The sequence below is a fragment of the Hesperophylax consimilis genome, chromosome 9 (assembly GCF_061612785.1).
Source record: "Hesperophylax consimilis isolate HC1 chromosome 9, BYU_Hcon_1.0, whole genome shotgun sequence".
Taxonomy (NCBI): domain Eukaryota; kingdom Metazoa; phylum Arthropoda; class Insecta; order Trichoptera; family Limnephilidae; genus Hesperophylax; species Hesperophylax consimilis.
This window is the reverse complement of record NC_142844.1, coordinates 31,430,723-31,451,250: the sequence shown is the minus strand read 5'-3', so window position 1 is coordinate 31,451,250 and position 20,528 is coordinate 31,430,723. Positions and strand designations below refer to the sequence as shown.

General features: G+C 34.5%; 1 protein-coding gene across 2 annotated transcripts in view; it reads right to left on the bottom strand.

The window, feature by feature from the left end:
* Window positions 1–20,528, bottom strand: part of LOC149421238 (ATP-binding cassette sub-family G member 1) — a 129,357-nt gene that overhangs the window by 18,424 nt on the left and 90,405 nt on the right. For both annotated transcript variants that reach the window (XM_089635903.1, XM_089635904.1), the window contains exon 4: window positions 8,922–9,114. In XM_089635903.1, coding sequence (XP_089492029.1) covers window positions 8,922–9,114 — 193 coding nt within the window. The remainder of the gene's footprint in view (window positions 1–8,921; window positions 9,115–20,528) is intronic.

The following is a 20,528-nucleotide window of genomic DNA, read 5'->3' as shown; positions in this document are numbered from 1 at the left end:
ATTGATAGCCGAGTTTGCTCCTCCCCAAGCAATAATTCCATGTTCTATTATTGATTGGCAAAGTGCAAAATATATTGTTTTCAATTGTTTTATTTTATATATGTTTAGGAAAATGTGTATTGTTTTGAGAAGTTCATTTGTGATTTGTTTGATGTGAGGTACCCATCTAAGGTTATTGTCAATTACGATTCCCAGATACTTTATTTGTTCTGTTTTTTCTAGAGGAGGGCAATCGCAGATGTTGGTGTTTAAACATTCGTGTATTTTTGTTTTTACTTTATATCACTTTTTAAAAGTGTGTTGAATTGTCACTGTGTTGAGTTAATATGGAACCATATTTTTTAATAACTAACCTTTTTACTAACCGATTTCGGTGCACGCTGGACCTTAATCAGGGTTATATTAAAACTATAACATTGACAGTGTATTTATAGGTAAGGTGACAAGAGTGACAGAGAATATCAACTTTGATGGGGGGACGAGGGGGTGGTAGGATTGAAAGTAGGCGGAGGCGAGGGAATATCTTTAAAATGGGGCTATTTGACATGTCTAATCGTTTATTTAGTAAATTGGTTTTATTTTTTTTTAGGTATTTTTTTCATTTCCAGGCTTTTGGATTTCTAGATTATTCAATAATAATAATAATAATAATAATAATTGGATAAGTAGAGCGCCGTTTTTGTGAAAAATCACCTCAAGGGCGCTGTAACGTAACAAACGTAAACCTATCTGTGCAGTACATCTATACCATTATCATAATCTATACTATTATTAAAAGTGATCTTTATAACATGTCTGTATATCCACAAAGTGTTTTATTTGAACAAAACAATTATAAAACACCAACATAATTTTTATAATTTGTAGCAATACCAGCTTTTTTTTAATTATGGTTGAGAATAAAAACAATTTTCATATTGATTTGATTTTTTTGCAAATGTCTCCTCTATATCGTCCTTCAATATACTTCACCAAGTTCCTGTCACCATGTATAATTAGTACTTTATTATGTGCTAGAATTCGTACGTGTTTGCACATTTTATTCATACAAATCGTATTCTATCGTAGAAATTCATAAATTATGTTTTTTTTGCCGAAAATTTTTCATCCTCTTTGGGTAGGCTTTAGGAGGAACAAGTTGGCTAGACGTAAAATTAATCAGTGCCACATTAGCCAGCACGTGAAAACAACGAAAGTACATCATTATCATCGAAAAACTATATTTCCTTATCGTATTTTTGTTTTGCAGAGGGTCCGCATTTTTCCACAAAATTTGCATATTTAACAATTCAACAGTTGTGTTGACCTCGGAACATAGATAATCTATAGCTGTCTTCTGAAAGACAAAGACAAACGACGAACATTTTTTGACAATATTATTCGATATTTAAAGCAAATTTTATTAAAAGTGCCTCATAAAATCAAGCGATCGTTTAAACTTTAAATCCTAACAACGAAATATACGCAGATGGAAAGGACATATTTTACTCGAGGATAAAAGTCTTAATTAATGTTTGAACACCACGTGCTATTTATTCACGATTTACATACAAAAATTGTTATATTTCCGATTTAAAAACATGTACCTATATAAGACGTAGAGGATGACGCCGCAACACATGGATTTGACAATTTCGTAATATCTACATAACAGTTCTAATATAGCCTGCATAGAAAGATTGCCCTGATGATAGCCAACCTCTGAGAGTGAAGGGAATTTTCGTGGGAGGCTCCTTTAAGGTAAAGATTGATCTGATGATAGCCACTCTCTGATAGTGAAAGGCACTTTCTTGGGAGGCCCCTTTAACGTTAAGATTGCTCTGATGATAGCCACCCTCTGATAGTGAAAGGAACGTTCTTGGAAGGCCCCTTAAAGGTTAAGATTGCCCTGATGATAGCCAACCTCTGAGATTGAAGGGCACTTTTTTGGAAGAACCCTTTACGGTAAAGATTGTTCTGATGATATGAATGTACCTACTAAAGATTTCTAACAGTCAAACTATTTTGCAAGAAAAACTATCTTACTGAACGTAAATTGTATATTATGTGTAATTATACAAAAAAACAGTGAAATATTTAGGTTTTCGTCACAACGGTTTTTATCACAGGTTTCATAATACTGTCATAAACCCAAAGGCAGTAAACCGATGGATTTAGTTTGCAATTTTTAAAACAAATATAAGCAGAATTATTAGCCACACCTCTCGCTTTAACCAAAACGGGCAATGAACTGAAAACAACCAGAAGTCAAGAATGTCTCCAAGGTGTACGAGTGTAGCGGTTAGCGTTATTGCAAAAAATATGACAAGGGTTGATGGTGGAGGCCATTTAATATTATTTTGGTTTATACAACTTACCACATCATTGTGGTAAAAATTAATACCATTAACATTCACAATATTCTAATAATTAATCAGAAAAAATGAGATAAAAGATTTCAGGTGCTACCGGCATTCGTATTTTATAATATTATATTTAAACTTAAATATATTTATGGTGATTTATTTTTGGGGTATTTTGGCGTGCTGCTCTACCTCCTTCTTTAGACAACGTTTTGGACAGCATTAAGGTGTCCATCATCAGGGCAGATCATATCTTTAATATATAAAATCAATCTTACACGCTAATCTCCGAAACTGCCCAACCGATTTAAATGCAATTTGGTGAATGTGTACGGTTGATTCCAGCATGAAATATAGGACCCTTAAAAAGAATGAAAAAAATATTTTCTCAACGATTTTTTTTTCAGATTTCTTAATCATCAATACATATAACTACTGTAATGTCTTTTGATGTTTTCCCTTCAGTTAAAATCGAAATTGAATTAACATATTTTTTTCGTTGGCTCCCGACCACGGCAGCCACTGAAATGATTTTAGTGTTATATTCGTGTATGATTTGAGTAAATACCCCACTCCCGCGCAAAACGAATCGCTGATTCTACCTTTTCACTTCGTGAAAAGTAATGATTTCTCCCGTCTGATTTGAAACTTCTCGCGGTACATCAACCCTTCAATCTTAACGAATTAATATGTCACGTTGTGTCAATTTTTTGTTTCGACAGTGATTAATTCATTGAAGGATCCTTTTAATTAGTTGTGGTAACTTTGGTTCTTTTTAGATGAGGCGTGTTACATTCTGTATGGTTTTAAAATAAGACAATGACCGACTACCCTGATTTAAACTACCTTTTACTACCTTTTTTGCTCGCCAGAACGTTTCCGGTTACTGCAGTATTTGATATGATAATATAATGGGACAATTAAATACAAGTAGGTACATGAAATTCTCTATAGACAATTCAATTCAAGATGCACAAGATTCTAGGTTAATGATTTGGCTATGGGTTGTTAGTTTTGTGAGTTATTTCTACGAGTAGGTATTTTTGGGAATAGCTAGAGACAAAACATGTGTTGCTTTCGATTGGTCTCCGTCCTAATCCCATCCATCAACGTGACCAGCTCGAGAGCAGCCAAATTGATGGTCCAATCCCAACACCTCCAGAAATTAATTGAATATCGCTCAGCGACAGATGAAATAATGACATGTTTTGCCTCCTGCCGGAGGGTGATAAAGGTAGGATTCCTTTGAATTCTGATATGTGGGTCCTTGTTGGTAAATGATGATGTTGATGATGATGATGATTGATGAAGATTCATCTTATACCGTTAGGTACAAGGAGCTGCTCCGGTCCGGTGGCATGACAGCCTGATGTCAGGAACCATTTGGGTCACGTGGGTAGCGCGAGGTTTAGGTCGCGTAAACCTCCCCCAAATCGACGATTAGTTAAGCTTCGCCAGCATGCCGAAAGTTAGGAGTCCACTCTACTAACCTCAAACATAAACATATACTGAAGTGGTTTGCATCAGCAACGTCAGGAGTTCGGGAGTCCCGTGAACACCCCTCTAGTTTGCGCTTGTAAGAATAAGTTAAATCCAGCTCCAGTTTGTTCGCCTTCGCCTCTGCAGTCACGTTACTCCAAATAGCTCCTGGCTCCAGTCTATACAGCTTCTCGTTCCAGTAGAGGTAATGAAACATGTATATCATATGTGCAACACAGAACATACTTCAAGTCTTTTGTCCACACTCAAAATAGTCATATCAATATTTAATTTGAATGAGGGCATCCATCCGACATAACGAATGTTTCCGGGACGGGAGATCTTACTCCACTTTAAAGTCATGGTCACTCGCTCTATCGTTTGTTACCTTCCGTCCGCTTCAAATATCAAAGAATGGTAGAAAATGATATCCTCGACTTCCGGCGCTAAGGATCAGGGATACTAGAATCATCAGGTCGTGAATCTGAAATCATCCGATCTCCGTCACTGGTCAACGGTTTCAGTCAGAGTCAATTCCCAACCTAATTCTGGATGACTTCTCCTCCTATAGTGGGTAAGTATTTATTGAATTTGACAGGAAGGACGTCAGAAATCGCCGAAACAACTTCATATTCGTCACGATCCCTTCGTTTTGTCAGTGAGAATATCCTCCCCATACGTCAGAAAAGAATAGCATAGCCATCATCCGCTTTGTTCCTTCGTCTACCAAGCTAACTCAAGTAGGAAAGCCCATTGGCAATCTTTGTTCCATTCGATTGGAACTCCGTGAAAGCGTCCTCTCACCAGCTAAAAATACTCGAAACAGGAGTCTATCCAGGGTAACCGTACAGGGAAGCTAGGCGTACTGTACAGGGCCCGCAGATACTTTAATAATACACAACTGCTGACCCTGTACAAATCGCAAGTGCGCCCTACTGTCGAATTTGGCAGCCATCTCTGGTCCGGAGCCCCTAAATACCTGAAAAAAACCCTTGACTCTGTGCAAAAACGGGCGGTCCGTTTGATTGATTCCCCAATCTTAACAGACGGACTACAATCTTTAGAGCACAGGCGTCAGGTAGGTATGCTGTCCTTGTTCTATCGGTATTACAATGGAAGATGCTCTGAGGAACTAGCGTCATTGATCCCTTCGGCACCGGTGCGTAGTCGGGATACACGCCAAACGCGTGCCCAACATTTGTACACAGTTGATATTTGTCACATGAGAACGGGTCGCTTCTACGATTCGTTCTTAAGTTCAACAGCTCGGCTGTGGAACGAACTGCCGGCCTCTGTGTTTCCTCCCTCCTACAACATGGGACTCTTCAAGACCCATGGTCACAAAAAGACCCTCCACACAGCATCCCCAAAGATGACATAGGTCCTGAGGGAAATTATTTTCTTCAGGGCCTCCTGTGTGTAGTAAATATAAAAAAAAAAAAACCATCTTAGGCTGGTCCTCCAACACCTTCGACAGAAACCGATGCTTTTACGGGAATAACTCAACCACACCAAGAGCACGGGAAAGGCCGGCGCTGCTCTACTGGAATAGGCGCTACCTCGGTATTCAGGGTTATCGACTTTGCTAACACAAAAAGTTCCTATTAGGCAAGCCAATTACCAATTTCGATTCCTTCGCTTTTGTCGCTTTGATAAGATAGGACAGCCTACGAAAAATTCGTACACTTCGTCCCAAACCAAACTTATGTGAATGAAAATCTCACTTGATAGAATAGGGAAGCTAGACAGATGTGTTCTCTCGGTGGCTACCTTCTATCCGCTGTGTTAATTCCGCGAATAACTTTGATAATACCAAATATATTGGATGTCCAAGGAGAATACGATAACTTATTGTTAAATAACAGGTATTGAAGCATATAATTAACCGTTCTATCCGTTACTATTTTGCCTATAGGAATCTGATTGTTTCGACTAATAACCGTTCGCCGGATTATAAAAACATCGCATAAGTACAATGGTTTATATTTTATAAATTTTTGACGCTAAATATAACTACTGGAGAATTATTTTAAATCATGTTAAATTGCGAAAAATAGTCTAACTCATAAATAATGCCTATTGTTGAATAATCTAAAGCGTTTTTAGAGTAACCGCTCTTCGTCCTTTTTGTAATGGCTAAGTCTCGTAATTTATGGCCCCTTTTTGTTAAGGGTCCGGACTTAAAATTCTTCTGTTGAAGATTTTAACATAATTACCTATAGTATTCAAGTTAAATACCCTTACTTCAAAATACAATTGTATTATTTGGTTTACATAAGGGAAATAAGGGTTAATAATTAGATTATAATAAGACTTACCAATTCATCTAAGTGCAATCCAAATAATTATAAGAAACAAACACAGTCACATGCAGTAAAATACCCATGCTGTTAGAAAAATCACACTTCCTACACTAAATGATTTTAGCCGTGTTCGTGTCCCGACGATAAATTTTTTGTTGGCGCGCCTCGTAGCTTTTAATTGCCTTGACTATATTACAACGTTGACCGATGCTGGCTATGCTTGACCGTCTCCCAAACCTTGAATCTCTGACCCCCTTGACTCTATTCTGCTTGACTCTATTTGACCGCTTTCCAACGCTTTCAACACCTGACTCCTTGAACCACTCTTTCACCCTTGACTATCTTCCCCCGCTCTTCCACGCTAACTATCTCGACCATCTCTTAGCTCTCCCCAATCTAGACTCCCGTCCAACCCTCGCGCTCCCCCCACCCCCAAATCAACTCCGCCTTCTCCATATGGCGACATCTAATTTATGTTCTTCAAATTCTGAAAACTTTGTGTATTCAAAGACAGAAACGCACTAAAAGACCACATTAATTATGAGCTCTAGAACCCGTCACATTAATTTAAATCGTTTCAAAACCAATAACTTGTTACTTCTCAAGTAAACTGTCCAATTCTTTGCAAAGGAATGAAACCCGACTCCCCTCAGTCCAGTGGCGTGTCGGCCCACCAGCACTTTAGCTCGGCTTACAATTATCAACACGGTCTAGGATGTAGTAAATAATTATGATGTAATAGTTTTATTTTTAAATCTTCTTGCAGGATTTTAATTTAATTAAGCAACCTCCAAACTCGTCCTGTTAAAATGTGATTTACCTCGCCAGTCACAATTATAATTCGTCTAAATCCTTAGAAAAATTACGTAACTATATTTAACGGCGTATTTCATACTTAGAAAGTCACTTAGTAGCATTGCTCAACGGAGTTGAATTGTTTCTTATTGATCTTGTTAGGGTTTTTTTTTCTATCCGCCCCCCACCTGGCAAATTTGCTACTACTGCACTGAACTAAATCTGAGAATTCTAAACACCACCCCGAAGGTCTCTGCTAAACGCAGGGCATGTTCCAAGTTTTTTTCTCTACCATAATAAATCTAAGCACTTGTTTTTAAATCAGCTATCCAACATCTGGTAAATCCCTATTTCGTGAGATCAACTGAAAAATTCTTTCTCACCATAATAAATCAAAAAGGTAGGTGTAGCCTGTTTATTTCGAACTTTAATTAGGCTTCTTTGATTGGACGCATCTTAACTTTTGGCGTAAATAAAAAAAAAACGACACGCCCCTGTTCCCTCTAGTTCTCAGCATTTTTTAACTAGATGTCACCTCCGACCAAGTTTTGATTGGAGAAACCAGAATTAATTAATTCCTACAGTAAACGGAAAAAAAATATCCCAGGGCAAGTTCATCACACTACAAATTTTAATTTCCCTACAAAGAAGGTGGTCTGTGTCAGAACAACATCGCGTATTATAAAATTCATTCCAAATGGTTGAGTTAATTTGGTTTCTAATCTTAATATTTAAAAATTCAGCCTTCTTATGTTTGTGCTCCAAGAACTCGAAAATTACTCGACCAATATCACTAAAAATGTGAATGTTTGTGTTATTAGTAAGGGGGGAAGTTTAGAGAATGATTTACTGGTAGAAGAAGTTGGGGAAGTCCGAGGAATACTTTACGCAATATCTCTGCACCGTAATAAGATTGATTTTTTAAATAGTAAAGATTGCGGGGATCCACTAGTAAATTATAAAAAATAAATCTATGTTTCCCTACCCGCCTAATTTTCTTCGCAACCAGCCACTGAAACCCACCGGTGGTTGTACTGGTAGATAGCCCTTGGTGTCATATCGAAAGTAAAAGAGTTGTGAGGGGGCTGAGCATGGGTAGGAGTGGGTAATGAAAATGAGCTTTGTTATGTAAGGCCCCGAATGCTTTAGATTATTTCATCATGGGCCCGTCGACTGTGTCAGTGAGTCTGGAAGATTCCAGAAAGTTCCTTAATGTTTTCAAATGGTCTAGAAGTTCTGGAAGGAGAAAGTTCAATAAGGTTTTATAAGGTTCCAAACTGAGTGGCAAAGTATGTCGGTTAGTCGAGAAGATTTCAGAAAGTTCGAGAATGCTCTTGGAAGTTCTAGAAGGAGACATTGCAACGCGTGGCGGGACACAGTTAGTACCTATTAAAATACACCATGTGTTTATATCGACTATATTTCATGATATCATGAAAGCGATGATGCATACGATACGAAAGAGTCTATTTTACATAATTATTCAAACACATGTCGATTGAAAGAGTTAAAGATAGTTTATTTACTTTAGATAGAATTACACGCTTCACGTTCTGCACAAGATAAAACCACCATATTAACGGCTCTACTACTTTTGTTGTAAATCAAACGTATAATTATCGGTTCAGCTCTAGCTTTTCATCGACATCTGCAGATTGAAGGTTATACTTTGATAGATTTTATGATTTTTTCTCTTTGCCTAGGGATTTAAACAATTGACCATGAAACAGTTACTATCCACAAAAAAATTCTTGAGTGCTTATACTGTGATTTTGCGAAAGTACTTTACAGTATGTTACAGGCGGTGCTTTTTGTAAAGCCAGGAATTATTTTCAAACGTGTTTTTTACATTGAGTAATATTTACACTCTGGATATTACTTGTTCTACGTCCTGTGCTTATCGATTCATGTATTACGTATTATTATATGACGTTTTTAAGGTTCAGTGGAAATTTAAGAAAGTAAGTAGTGATTTACTATTTATTAATAAAATATCACTTACGACCATGAGTTTGGCTATTTCTGATAGGTTATTTCCCAGCTTCAGGTCTGCTGCTATTTGCATGAGTTCTTGGACGGTGAAGAGGGGAAAGAGCTGATCGTCTTGAAGGATGTAGCAGGATTCTTTCTTATACTCATTGTTCATCTTCTTGCCGCACTCCTTGTTGCTGATTGTGCCTGTTACTCCCGTAGTCCTGGATGAAAAAAAAAATTGAAATTATTTCAGATGAAAAATTTATTTATTTTTGTGAAAGCAAATTGTTGGATATGACCTAGTGAATAGTAGATATGTGAAAATATAAGCATTATTTTAAGTTACAATACAGGATGTCCGGGGGTAAAGTTCGCTTACTTCGGGGGATAGTTTTACATGACAGTACAAATAAAAAAGATTAAAAATATTTATCGTAATTCCAACGCTTTGCAACGTTGAATTGTTTGTATGGGAAAATAAATGTTCTTCCAAAGAAAACAATTTTTGTATGCGATTGGAATACAGGAATTTAGAAAAAAGTAATTTTTTTTTTTTACTTCTACCATCATGTTGAATCACCTCCCAAAACTAGCGCACTTTACCCCGGGACACCTTGTATATGTTGAGGGGTGGGTGGAGAGAAGGATGAGAGGGAATGCCTGGGTAGCACGGTTGCATTGACGTTTCCGTTGATTTACAAGTAAAAGGTTCATGCATATTAGATAAAACTTTTTTTTACTTTTAACGAATTTATGAATATATTTTCTGGCTCACAGATGCCGAAGAGGAAGTCAGGCTAAGTAAAGTCTCGGTAGTAACTAATATTGATATAGTGTGCCTACAAATAAAGAAATATGTACACAAAGATTTTATTTTGCATAACTCAATAACCTTTAAAAAAAATACTTCCGTATAACACGCGTGTCTATATAAATATTATGTTTAACAAGCCAGGACCAAGTGTTATTATATGTGGTATAACTTATACATATAAGTACATAGTTCCTCTACAAAAGCGGATGATAAATTATTCTCTTCACATCGTCATCCATCGTGATTATGTTTTTACTATCTTTTCTAGTTTTCAGCGTGTAATTGGTATAAAATACATAAAATTATTTATAATTGGCTGATTTGCAAAATATTGTTTTCCATATAAGTACCAATTAAGGAAGAAAATCAAGGCTTGAAACTCTAAAAGGTAACGGAATGTTAGACAAAATACCGCTGCTATTATGTATTGTAAGCCATGACCGGTCAGTGGCTGAGTAGGCATCGCGTCCGGTTTCCGCCCACGTCCTGCCGGTTTGGTACTAGATCACGACACAAATATATATAAATATTTGTAAATTTAAAAACCCATTAGAATGGTTGACTTGTGATAAATTAGTCAAGACTCCAAGAAAATATTAACTTGAAAAAGACTGTCACTAATTAGTATTAGTTTTCTATAAAGTAATAGTTGTTTTAAATATCAAGAGATAGTATATGTTATATTAAATTATTTTTTACTTTTTTTATAGATTTTTAAACATTACAATTTTCAACTACCATACTAGGCTAATGCCTGTGTTATGGTAGTCATACAAATTATACAATCTGAAAAAATATAATAAAAAGTGTTTAAATAATATTAAGGTGAAGATACAATATATTTTTTAAAATTAATTTTTGTAAATAGTTTTAGGATGTCTTTAGAAATTCTTTAAAGAATTCTCACCCCCCTTTCAAATATGCAACGTTGAACACCCATTGTAAAAAGGGATATCTTATTAGTTGATTTAATATCGGTGCTCAATGCGTTGTATATTTAAGGGGCGCTGAATCAGAATTGTCGCTGAGCGAATGTGGTTCTAGTTTTTGGAGCTCGCATCCCAGGTATGATGAAAAGCGGGTGTGTACTTGATGTTGTACCAGCCCGTTATTGTTACGTATTTAGGATAAGCTTGGCTTAGTGAATAGTTGGAGAATATCTAAGACCCTGATTTTAGCAAATGGTACATTGAAGGGGTGGGTAAGTTGGCATTTAAATATAATTCTCAGTATTATATTTAAATGCCAATTATTTAAAAAATCTTTATTCACATTTAACATAAATAATTCGATTTCTTTTTTCTTATTGAGTAAAAACATACAAAGGTTAAAGGGTAATGAAAACATTTTCAAACACACTTTCCCTGGTTTGAGAAATTTTGATGCTTCAGAAAATATATTCCTGCTTTATTTTTTACAGTTTTCTTTGAAGTATTGAGGAAATATTGTCCGGATAAAAAATATTGGAGGAAATGCAAAGCCGAAGCAAATTTTCCGCAGTATTTTAAATTTTTTTTTTCTTTATCTCTATTTATTGTTTAGTAACTTGATTGGCAGTAAACATAGGTAAAGGATTGTTTGAAGGTATGATTAATGATTAGGTATACATGATTGTCACATATAACCGTGCAGGTACTTAGTTGTAATTGCAAAATATACAGACAATACTTAATCATCTGATGATTGGTTTAATTGCCAGGAACTCCTCATGTAAGTGATGTTTTCCGACATGACCCACCCATACAATTTACGAGATAATGATGGTAGCATGATACATCTCATTATTACAGGAAACAATGCCGAGAAGATGAAAAACATTAAGGCCCTATTCACTCAATGGTACATTTTGTGCCATGCACTTATTGCTCCAGGTTAAATTCAGTATCCTTTTTACTTTCTTCAGTAAAGTAGTTTTATTTCAGATTTTGTGTATTTGCAACCGACAGTGTGACAAAATCACGTTATTTGATTCGTCACAACAGGTATGCCCGTATTGTGGCGGTCGGCTAAGCTAAAATAAACTTCATAAAGACTACGCAGCTAGTTCCAACATTTATGACAGTTCAATATATCTTATATTTTTTCTAATCTAAATCCATTTAATCCAAATAATTACTCATTATTTTTTAAGCTTACTATTAAACTATATCATCTTAATACTTCTCATTGGTCTGCTAAGAAAAAAACGATACGAACATAAGTAATGAGTTTCTATGTATAGTTTCTGCAATTTTCTACAAATCAGTGACTGAATTCGTGTGATTCATTTTATTAGTAGATTATAATTAATTTGCATTTCCGCCTCAGTTAATTCTCTCTGTGTTGCAGGAATAAAGCACAAATACTAAGTAGACGAGAGCTTGTGTAGCAAAATGTATGTCTCAGCGCGCCGCGCGGTAAAATTTCGGTCCTTTGTGAATACCGCAATAAATATAATTTTGCACAAACAAAAAATAAAACGGCTGACTAGGACTAACGGCGTAACAGATTACAGATTTAAATAAATATAACTCTTAAGCACTTCTTTTTACATATCTTAAAAATGTATTGAACATTTTTTAACAACCCTTGTACTCCCTAAGTCCCTAGGCTATGATATATTACATCATGAACATTTCTACGTTTCCAAGCTAACTCAAACAGTCCACTGAATTAAGATGTTCATTGTAATGTTTTTAGCGAGTATCAATTTGAAAATAAAACATGGAAATTGGTAGAAAATGAATTAGTTTCAGAATAAAATAGTTGAATTTTCGTTTTTTTTTTCAATTTACCTATAGCGAGAACGTCATTTCAATCGTTGAAGTAAAATTATGTTTACAAGGTTGATGTTCACACAACGCAGGAAGTATTGAATATTTATTTTAGGAAATACTTGTGATTGGCATATTTAAAATAAAAAATCGGATCGGATCTTTTCGCATTTTGACCCTGTATAAACCGGTACCAAACCATTAAAATACAAGATGGTTACATAATTAATGATACACGCGTTCACCAAACATACTAAGGTATGTAATTCATACCTGTAACCTGTTTTTATAATTATTTAAATACATACAGCGCCTACACGAGAGAAACCATAACTGAATGATCAAAAATATTATAAGAAGAATGCCAAATTTTATTTGCATAACTACCCTATTTGACCTTTATATTTTTTTGAAAATATGTGCATATCTCCATAATTTAATAATTTCAATTTTAATTGAGAATGAGAATGTTAATCTAAAAAATTATACTAACACCCACTTCAACCATATTCAAAAAATTCCCAGTGTTGAAGATTCAAAAATTATATTCAAAACAAATACTTACTTTCTTTTACACGAACCTAAACACATTTAAAACTTCACAAACTTCTCGCAATACTAGAAAAAGACATGCACACCAGCTACTAATACCAAAAACCAACACATCCTTCGGACAAAAACACTACAGATTCCAGGCTACAAAACTATACAATTCACTTCCAACACAATATAAAACATCTAATCTTACAGAATACAAAATACACATATGGAACTGGCTACAATCCTTCTAATCCAGCACAGGAAAGCCACCCAGTGAGGCCAACATTACTGAAAAACTTTGAAATGTAAAAAAATATTGTACCAAATAAAAAAAAAAAATTATATTTCACACTTTTTTATTGTTATAACTATGGAAAAATCGATTTTATATTTCAATATTTATTGTTACTCTTTGTAACTAACTCCACTGTAGGTATTGTTTTAGTATTATATAACTTTACAATTGAAAAAGTCCTCCACAACACAGGTGAACTTTTGGCGTAGAGGACAATATACTATACCTTTGTAATACAAATATATTTATGAATAAATAAAAAAAAAGTTTTTATGATATTGAACTAATTTTATATAACCGCCCCTGAGCGGATTTTGCCCAAAAACAGCGTTATACAAATCATACAAAACAGAATATATTAAATAATCATATTAACAGACAGAGGATTCTTATTATTATATTTAATAGAAGGTCAGTCAGAGGAAAATTCCAAAGAATAAATACCGTCCGTCCAATAACGGTGTACAAAATAGCCACTTGACACAGACATATGTATGATACAGATAAGCGCTCTCAAAGTGAAATAACACAAACTGCCCTTTATAAATTTTATGTTATTATAATTATAATAAAAATTAAAAAACTAGAAATGTATAATTCTGAAAACAAACATCACGACTGACTTAGTAAGTTTCGGTTCTAGCCCCTTCTGTTTCTCTTATACTTGGCTGATAACGAATACAAAGAGATTCGAGGATTTTTGGAAGCTGTCGCTAAATACGTCCCGAATCTCGCCACTACGGTAGATGTTATATTATAGTAATTACATTTGCACACATTGGTTGGGGGAAGGTTTTAAGTTGATTCTTTGGAATGGAATATGGAAAGTTTCGGGGTTTCGCAGTAGACGGTGATATTGGTTTTAAATGTGACCAAGAGGAAAGATTCTACACGTCGCGGCGGTCAATTTGCATTCCATTGTAACAAGATTCCGCATTGACCTTTGTCGACCGATAATTTTTTTAATTAAAATTGAATTGAATATAAAAATGAATAAAAAGACAGCAACAAAATATACGCTTTACAAAAACACTGCCTCGAGTCGTGATACTTGTGATACGTGAATTATATAGTTTTGGATTTTATTGCCATTCACTTCCTAGAGTCGTGATACTTTGTGATACGTAAATGATATAGTTTTGGATGTTAACGCCATTCACTTCCTCGAGTCATGATACTTTGTGATACGTAAATGATATAGTTTTGGATGTTAACGCCATTCACTTCCTCGAGTCGTGATACTTTGTGATTTATTTTTATTTTTTTTATAGTGAATACCTCACAAGAGTCCCAACTGCTCCCGTCTGGAGCCAGTGAGACTATGGCATCTCCAATTGGGGGATGTTGTGAGGCTGAAGGTAAGTGGGGAAGGGAAAAAGGAAGGTGGGGAAGTACCTGGCTATTCAGATCTAGTCACTAAACACGGCTAAAGCCATTTGGAGCAACGTTTCAATTCTGAATGGTGGTCTTACACCAGGGCGATACTGGTAGTATCTTCCACTCTGGAACGTGCCGCAAATATACTATATATTATTTTAATTAATTAATTGTGAAATAACACAAATTAATCAAATAAAATTTATTTGCGCACGCCGGGTTCGAACCCGCGACCTTCGGAATGGCAGTCCAATGCGTTACCACTGGACTATGCCGGCCGTCAAATATATGCCGTTGTGATACGTAAATGATATAGTTTTGGATGTTAACGCCATTCACTTCTTCCATTCGTGATACTTTGTGATACGTAAATGATATAGTTTTGGATGTTAACGCCATTCACTTCCTCGAGTCGTGATACTTTCTGATACGTAAATGATATAGTTTTGGATGTTAACGCCATTCACTTCCTCGAGTCGTGATACTTTATGATACGTAAATGATATAGTTTTGGATGTTAAATTAACAAATTATTTTTTTTAAAATAAAAGGTTACTAGGTCGTTTGTCAATTAAATTTACGCCCATCAAAATGCTCTTTTTAATCACATTAATTTATTTATTTTATTTTTAATTATATCCGTATAGTAAACAGAGCAAACACATGTTTAAAATATTAATAATTTAAATAATTTATTTTTAATTGTAAGTCCGGCCCTGAGAATAACGGTATAAAATGTGAAATATCATGCCGCATTAGATACATTAAAAATTAGCAGAGTTTATATCAAATTATGTGAGAGTAAGTTCATACATGTACTAGGAAATTCATTAACTATGTAAATGATAATAACGGAATAATCAATGTCGTCATTGTGATGCAAACGTTTTAACCGTGAAAATGAGTCCTTAAAAATCCGTCTTAACATAATTCATGATATGTTTTCAAGGACTTTGCATGTAACAGAAGAAGATGTTTACATTGATTACCCCTCGTGTAACGCGTATAATTTATAACTGACGGTTGACGCTAAACTTGAGGCATTATAAATTGCAGCAGAAGTAAGGTTATCATTATGCAGCGATCGTGACACACATTTACTATTATGAACTGCAGTCAAAGTATCACAGCATCTGTGCACGGTTTTTAGAAAGTCTCTTAAATTAATGTTTGAACATAGCTAAACATATTTGTCTCTAATATCGTGCCAAATTATGTATTTGAGTTAGGTCATGTGGGTAGACTTAAGGCGATGCACTACGTAGTAATTCAAAATCATGTGTTTTCGGTTTGAAAATTTGGTCGCCTAGAAATGTTTCAGATGCTTTAATTAAATACTGCGAGTAGAATACATCTTGGCCTTTGAAATAATCGAGTATTTTTTAGATAAGTCTTTGAATAAGCCCAAAAAAAATGTATAAGGCCAATGAAAACTGCTTTAAAGTTCAAAATCTCCTACTTACAAACCCATTTTCGGTTATGATTTTATTGTTTAATGTCGCAAATTAAATTATTTATAAAATGATATGAAAAAATTTTAAGATTTATACCTGAAAATAAAATAAAAGGCACTTTTTGGCCATGTTTTTTTCTTGCATAAATCAAAACAGACAGATGGTGTTAAGTGGGAATTTAAACCTTATCGCCATCTACGTAAGGGCTGTTATTGATAGCGGCTCGATTAAAAATATTACACGACGTAGTACATCGCCTTAAGCAAAATGGTTATGGTCAGTGAAAATGAAACTTTTATTTTTTTAAGAAGTTTAAAATTGTCTCGAAACATGTAAAATAAAATTATATTTATAAAACGGTAAAAGATTTTTATTTTTATATTTACTCCACACAGGAGGCCCTGAAGAAAATAATTTCCCTCAGGGCCTATGTCATCTTTGGGGATGCTGTGTGGAGGGGTATGCTTCTCTAATCGGCCTGTTCAATATACTTCTATAAATAGGATCAATATTTTGGTGTGTTATTAATTTAAAAAAATATATATTATTTTAAGTGCTGCAAGTATTTCAGTTTTTGTTATTATGACAGTAGTTTCGGCGTTCACGATAACTATCATACAGTGATAATGCCACATTAAGACGACTAGCACATGACGATATTTACCAAATTAAAATGAAGATTTTCTTAATGTAAGACTTTAGTTTTCTTGAGGCTGCTACCGCTTTTAGCTTTAAAACAGTTTAGAAAACAATGGAGTACGTTGGAATGTAATATATAATAACTACGCAGGTACATTATGTCATTGTGATTAAAATAAATAGCTCCATTTAGGTAAATTTATGGAATTTCCATTTATTTATTCGTACGCTTGAGAAGAATTTACAATAAACTCTCGAAAGTTTTGCATTAAATATATGAGCGTGGAACACGATGCATAGATTACAGAACAACTAAGATGACATTAGCTGTTGAAATAGGTAGCTTATATTATTGAAAGATTTTTCACAGCGTTTCGCGTTAATTATAATATATTTACATTCCTAGAAAGGCATTTATGTAAAATATATAATAATTAAATCAAAACATGGATAAATAAATATTGATTAACTAAATTCGCAGGTCACTAAAGCTGTAAAAAATATTATATGAACACTGTAGGTAATTCAGCGCTTTCCGAACGATAAAAATCAACAAATAGGTTTTTTCTTGGGCCTGGTAAAATTTTGGGAATGGGGGAAGCGCTGAAGAAAAATATACTTCAAAAGTGGACGATGAGCCCAAAAAGGTTTGAAAACTCTGAACTAGATTACAAATAATGCTTATAAGTGTAAAAAATAAAATCTAACACATTAACCCAAGAAGATATCATCTACCGACTCATTGAAAAATTCCTTGTTTTCTTCAGTTAAAATAGTGTCTTAAATTCAATAATATTTCGCAGCGCCCTTGAGGTAATTTTTCACGAAAACGGTGCAATATAAATTAACTTAGTATTATTATTAAAATGTAACGGTCTAGAAACGAGCATATTATTATATTGATTTATAATGTAGGTTCATAGACGTCGGATTGAAAAACTAGGTCTAAGTTTCTTATTATTGGGCATGCACAGTGGCGCATGGTGACTCTTCTGCAACAGGACTAATATTTTAAACATAATATTATTGTAGTAAAACGTTTTTTTTTAAGTTTATTGTGCGTGTTAGTGTTGGGTTACGCATTATTTCATAGAGAGAAAATATATGGTATGACTAAAGGTTTCCTCTGGAACTGGATTCCAAAAGTCATGTGGCACATAATTGGATATTGCAAAAGAATTGGACCTTTTTAGTTTCGCTCTAATTCTTCAGAATTTATAGTTTTATTATTTACTCTACATTTACCAGAAAATGTAGAATACAAATAAATAAATTACCAATCAACTTATTTAAAGTCACGTATTGTGCTTGTCACTGAAATACTTAACTTATTTCGAACAACCACAAATTCGAAAATTGGTAAACTGTAATTTAGTAGGCACGACAAACAAAAAATTCAAGCATGGTAGCTGCGGTATCATGACAATAATTACATATTGGTGCTGATCGACAAGGAATCAAAATTAATTGTCATGTACATATTTTAAACGTCACCAGACGCCACTTTAACTGTGCGAAAAGTCACCGACTAACAACTTTATCAACGAATGATGAAGTAAAACAGTACAGGAAGTACAAATTGTTCGCTGGAACTGGATTTGCTAAGGTCGAGTCCCTGATTTTTCACAAAAATGGCACTACAGAAATTATCCAATTATGAAACATTATTATACTAATAGATTGATTAATTAATTAAGTGTGAACCTGTTTCAAACATTGATAGGTTTAACATAATTATTACTGACATCAGAGCTCTAGTTAAGGCAAGACCAAACCGCCGCGATCATTTTGTGTCCGCGATGGCGTGCACGGTGAGCGTCCTGTGTGCGTGCAGAACCGTTCACACCAAACTAGCGATCAACTAGCGATCAACTAGCGATCAGCTGGCGTCCGTGGCACTCGTACGTTCGTGTCGGTTGTGTGGTAGGTATAGCTCGGAGCGGGAACCATTTAAATAATCATAATCATGTTTGGAGACAAATCTGAAGAAGAATTATTACTTCTGTTTTTGTGAAAAAATTACTGAAACAATTTTTTAAGAGAAAATAATTTCTAAAATAGGCGTGTTTTTAATGTTTTTTGTAGTTTTGTTCACTGATATAATATTGATATTTACTCAAGTATAAACAAATATCGCTAGGTGAAAACAGAAGATGTTAATTCGTGAAAATATTAATTCATAAAAATGTATGTCCTATAAAAATAAATATATTTTTTCTAAAACTTGCCACTTAATCCCAATAATTCTCCTATTTCTTTCCAAACTTGATACTTCTTTCTATTATTTTTATATTCTGGATGTGAAATGTCATAAAGTAAACGAGGCTTGTTAATTTCGTTGATCATTCTCTCTTTATTTGTATCCGACATCATGAGAAATACCACAAACTCAGAGATAATTACGTTGCGTGCAGCGTGCAGATCCTGCAAGCAGCAACTGATCGCGGACGCGAGCGATCGCCGCGTCCAGACGCTGCACAGGACGCCGCAGCCAATCAGAGAACGCTTCGATGTGAACACGTTGCTACAAGTTCATACACAACATCTGATCGCCACCGTGCACGGGATCGCGGACGCGCTTTGATCGCGGCGGTTTGTTCGGGCCTTTAGAGGTTACAGACGGAAGCTGCTATTAATTTTATTTAATGTTCATTTTACAATAAGTTAAGTTGATCCACCTTTTAAACTAATCTCAAGTATAACCACAAAAATATTGGCCTGCCTATGTGGGATTTTTTGTTAAATACACATCGCACAAACATTTTTTCTGTTCTTTTTTAATGCTATATTTTTATACCTTTATACAAATAATAAACAAAAATTGATAAATAATTGCTCTGGCTTAAAAAAATCATATTACGTAGACTGTAATTTGCCTCACAACGTGTGCAAAATTTCATCCAGAAGTGTAAAAATCAGAGCTGCAAAATAGTGTGGGAGTGATGTTTAGAACTCTCATGTAGACGGTGACCTTACTCTTGTTTTGAAGGTCAAATTTGCATAATTGGTTAATCTTGTAATAAATCTGTAGATTTGTTTAAAAAATCAAAGCCATGTCGCCCGACCACCTGCCCGCTTGCCAGACACACTTTAGACCGCCACAATTTTATTTAAACAAGAAATTTGATTTTTTTTTTCGAAGAAAACTTCTTCTAACTGCTTTTCACTTTGTGATGGCATTATTTATTTTTTATTAAAACACAAATAACATTGTTTACATCACTTTATTTCGATACAAAATCTCAACATGTTTCATGAACCAAGTTCACTTCTTGTGCTCCTGATGAAGTGAACTTGGTTCATGAAACATGTTGAGATTTTGTATCGAAATAAAGTGATGTAAACAATGTTATTTGTGTTTTAATAAAAAAAGAAATTTGAATTCCACTAAACAAAGTCGATGTACAAAAAAATTATTCATAAAAAATTTCTCATGTTTAGGTTCGTAAAATGTAAATTAATCGGATATAATACGTATGTTACGCGCGCATTTTCTGATTAGATTATCATAAGTGAAGATATTAGGTACATTGCAAGAATTAGATATAATAAAACCTTGAAAAAATCATCACAATATTTCCGGGTGAGTACACGTACAAAAAAATGATTACCATGTGAATCAACTTATTCACAGAAATTTAAAAAAAAATCCATTTGTATCGCTGCCGGAAAATGATGTCGGAGACGAGTTTCTCAATGGGTACCTTCTTATAAGATAACTTAACGAGTTGGAATTGTCCATCTAACTAAACGATGTTCTATA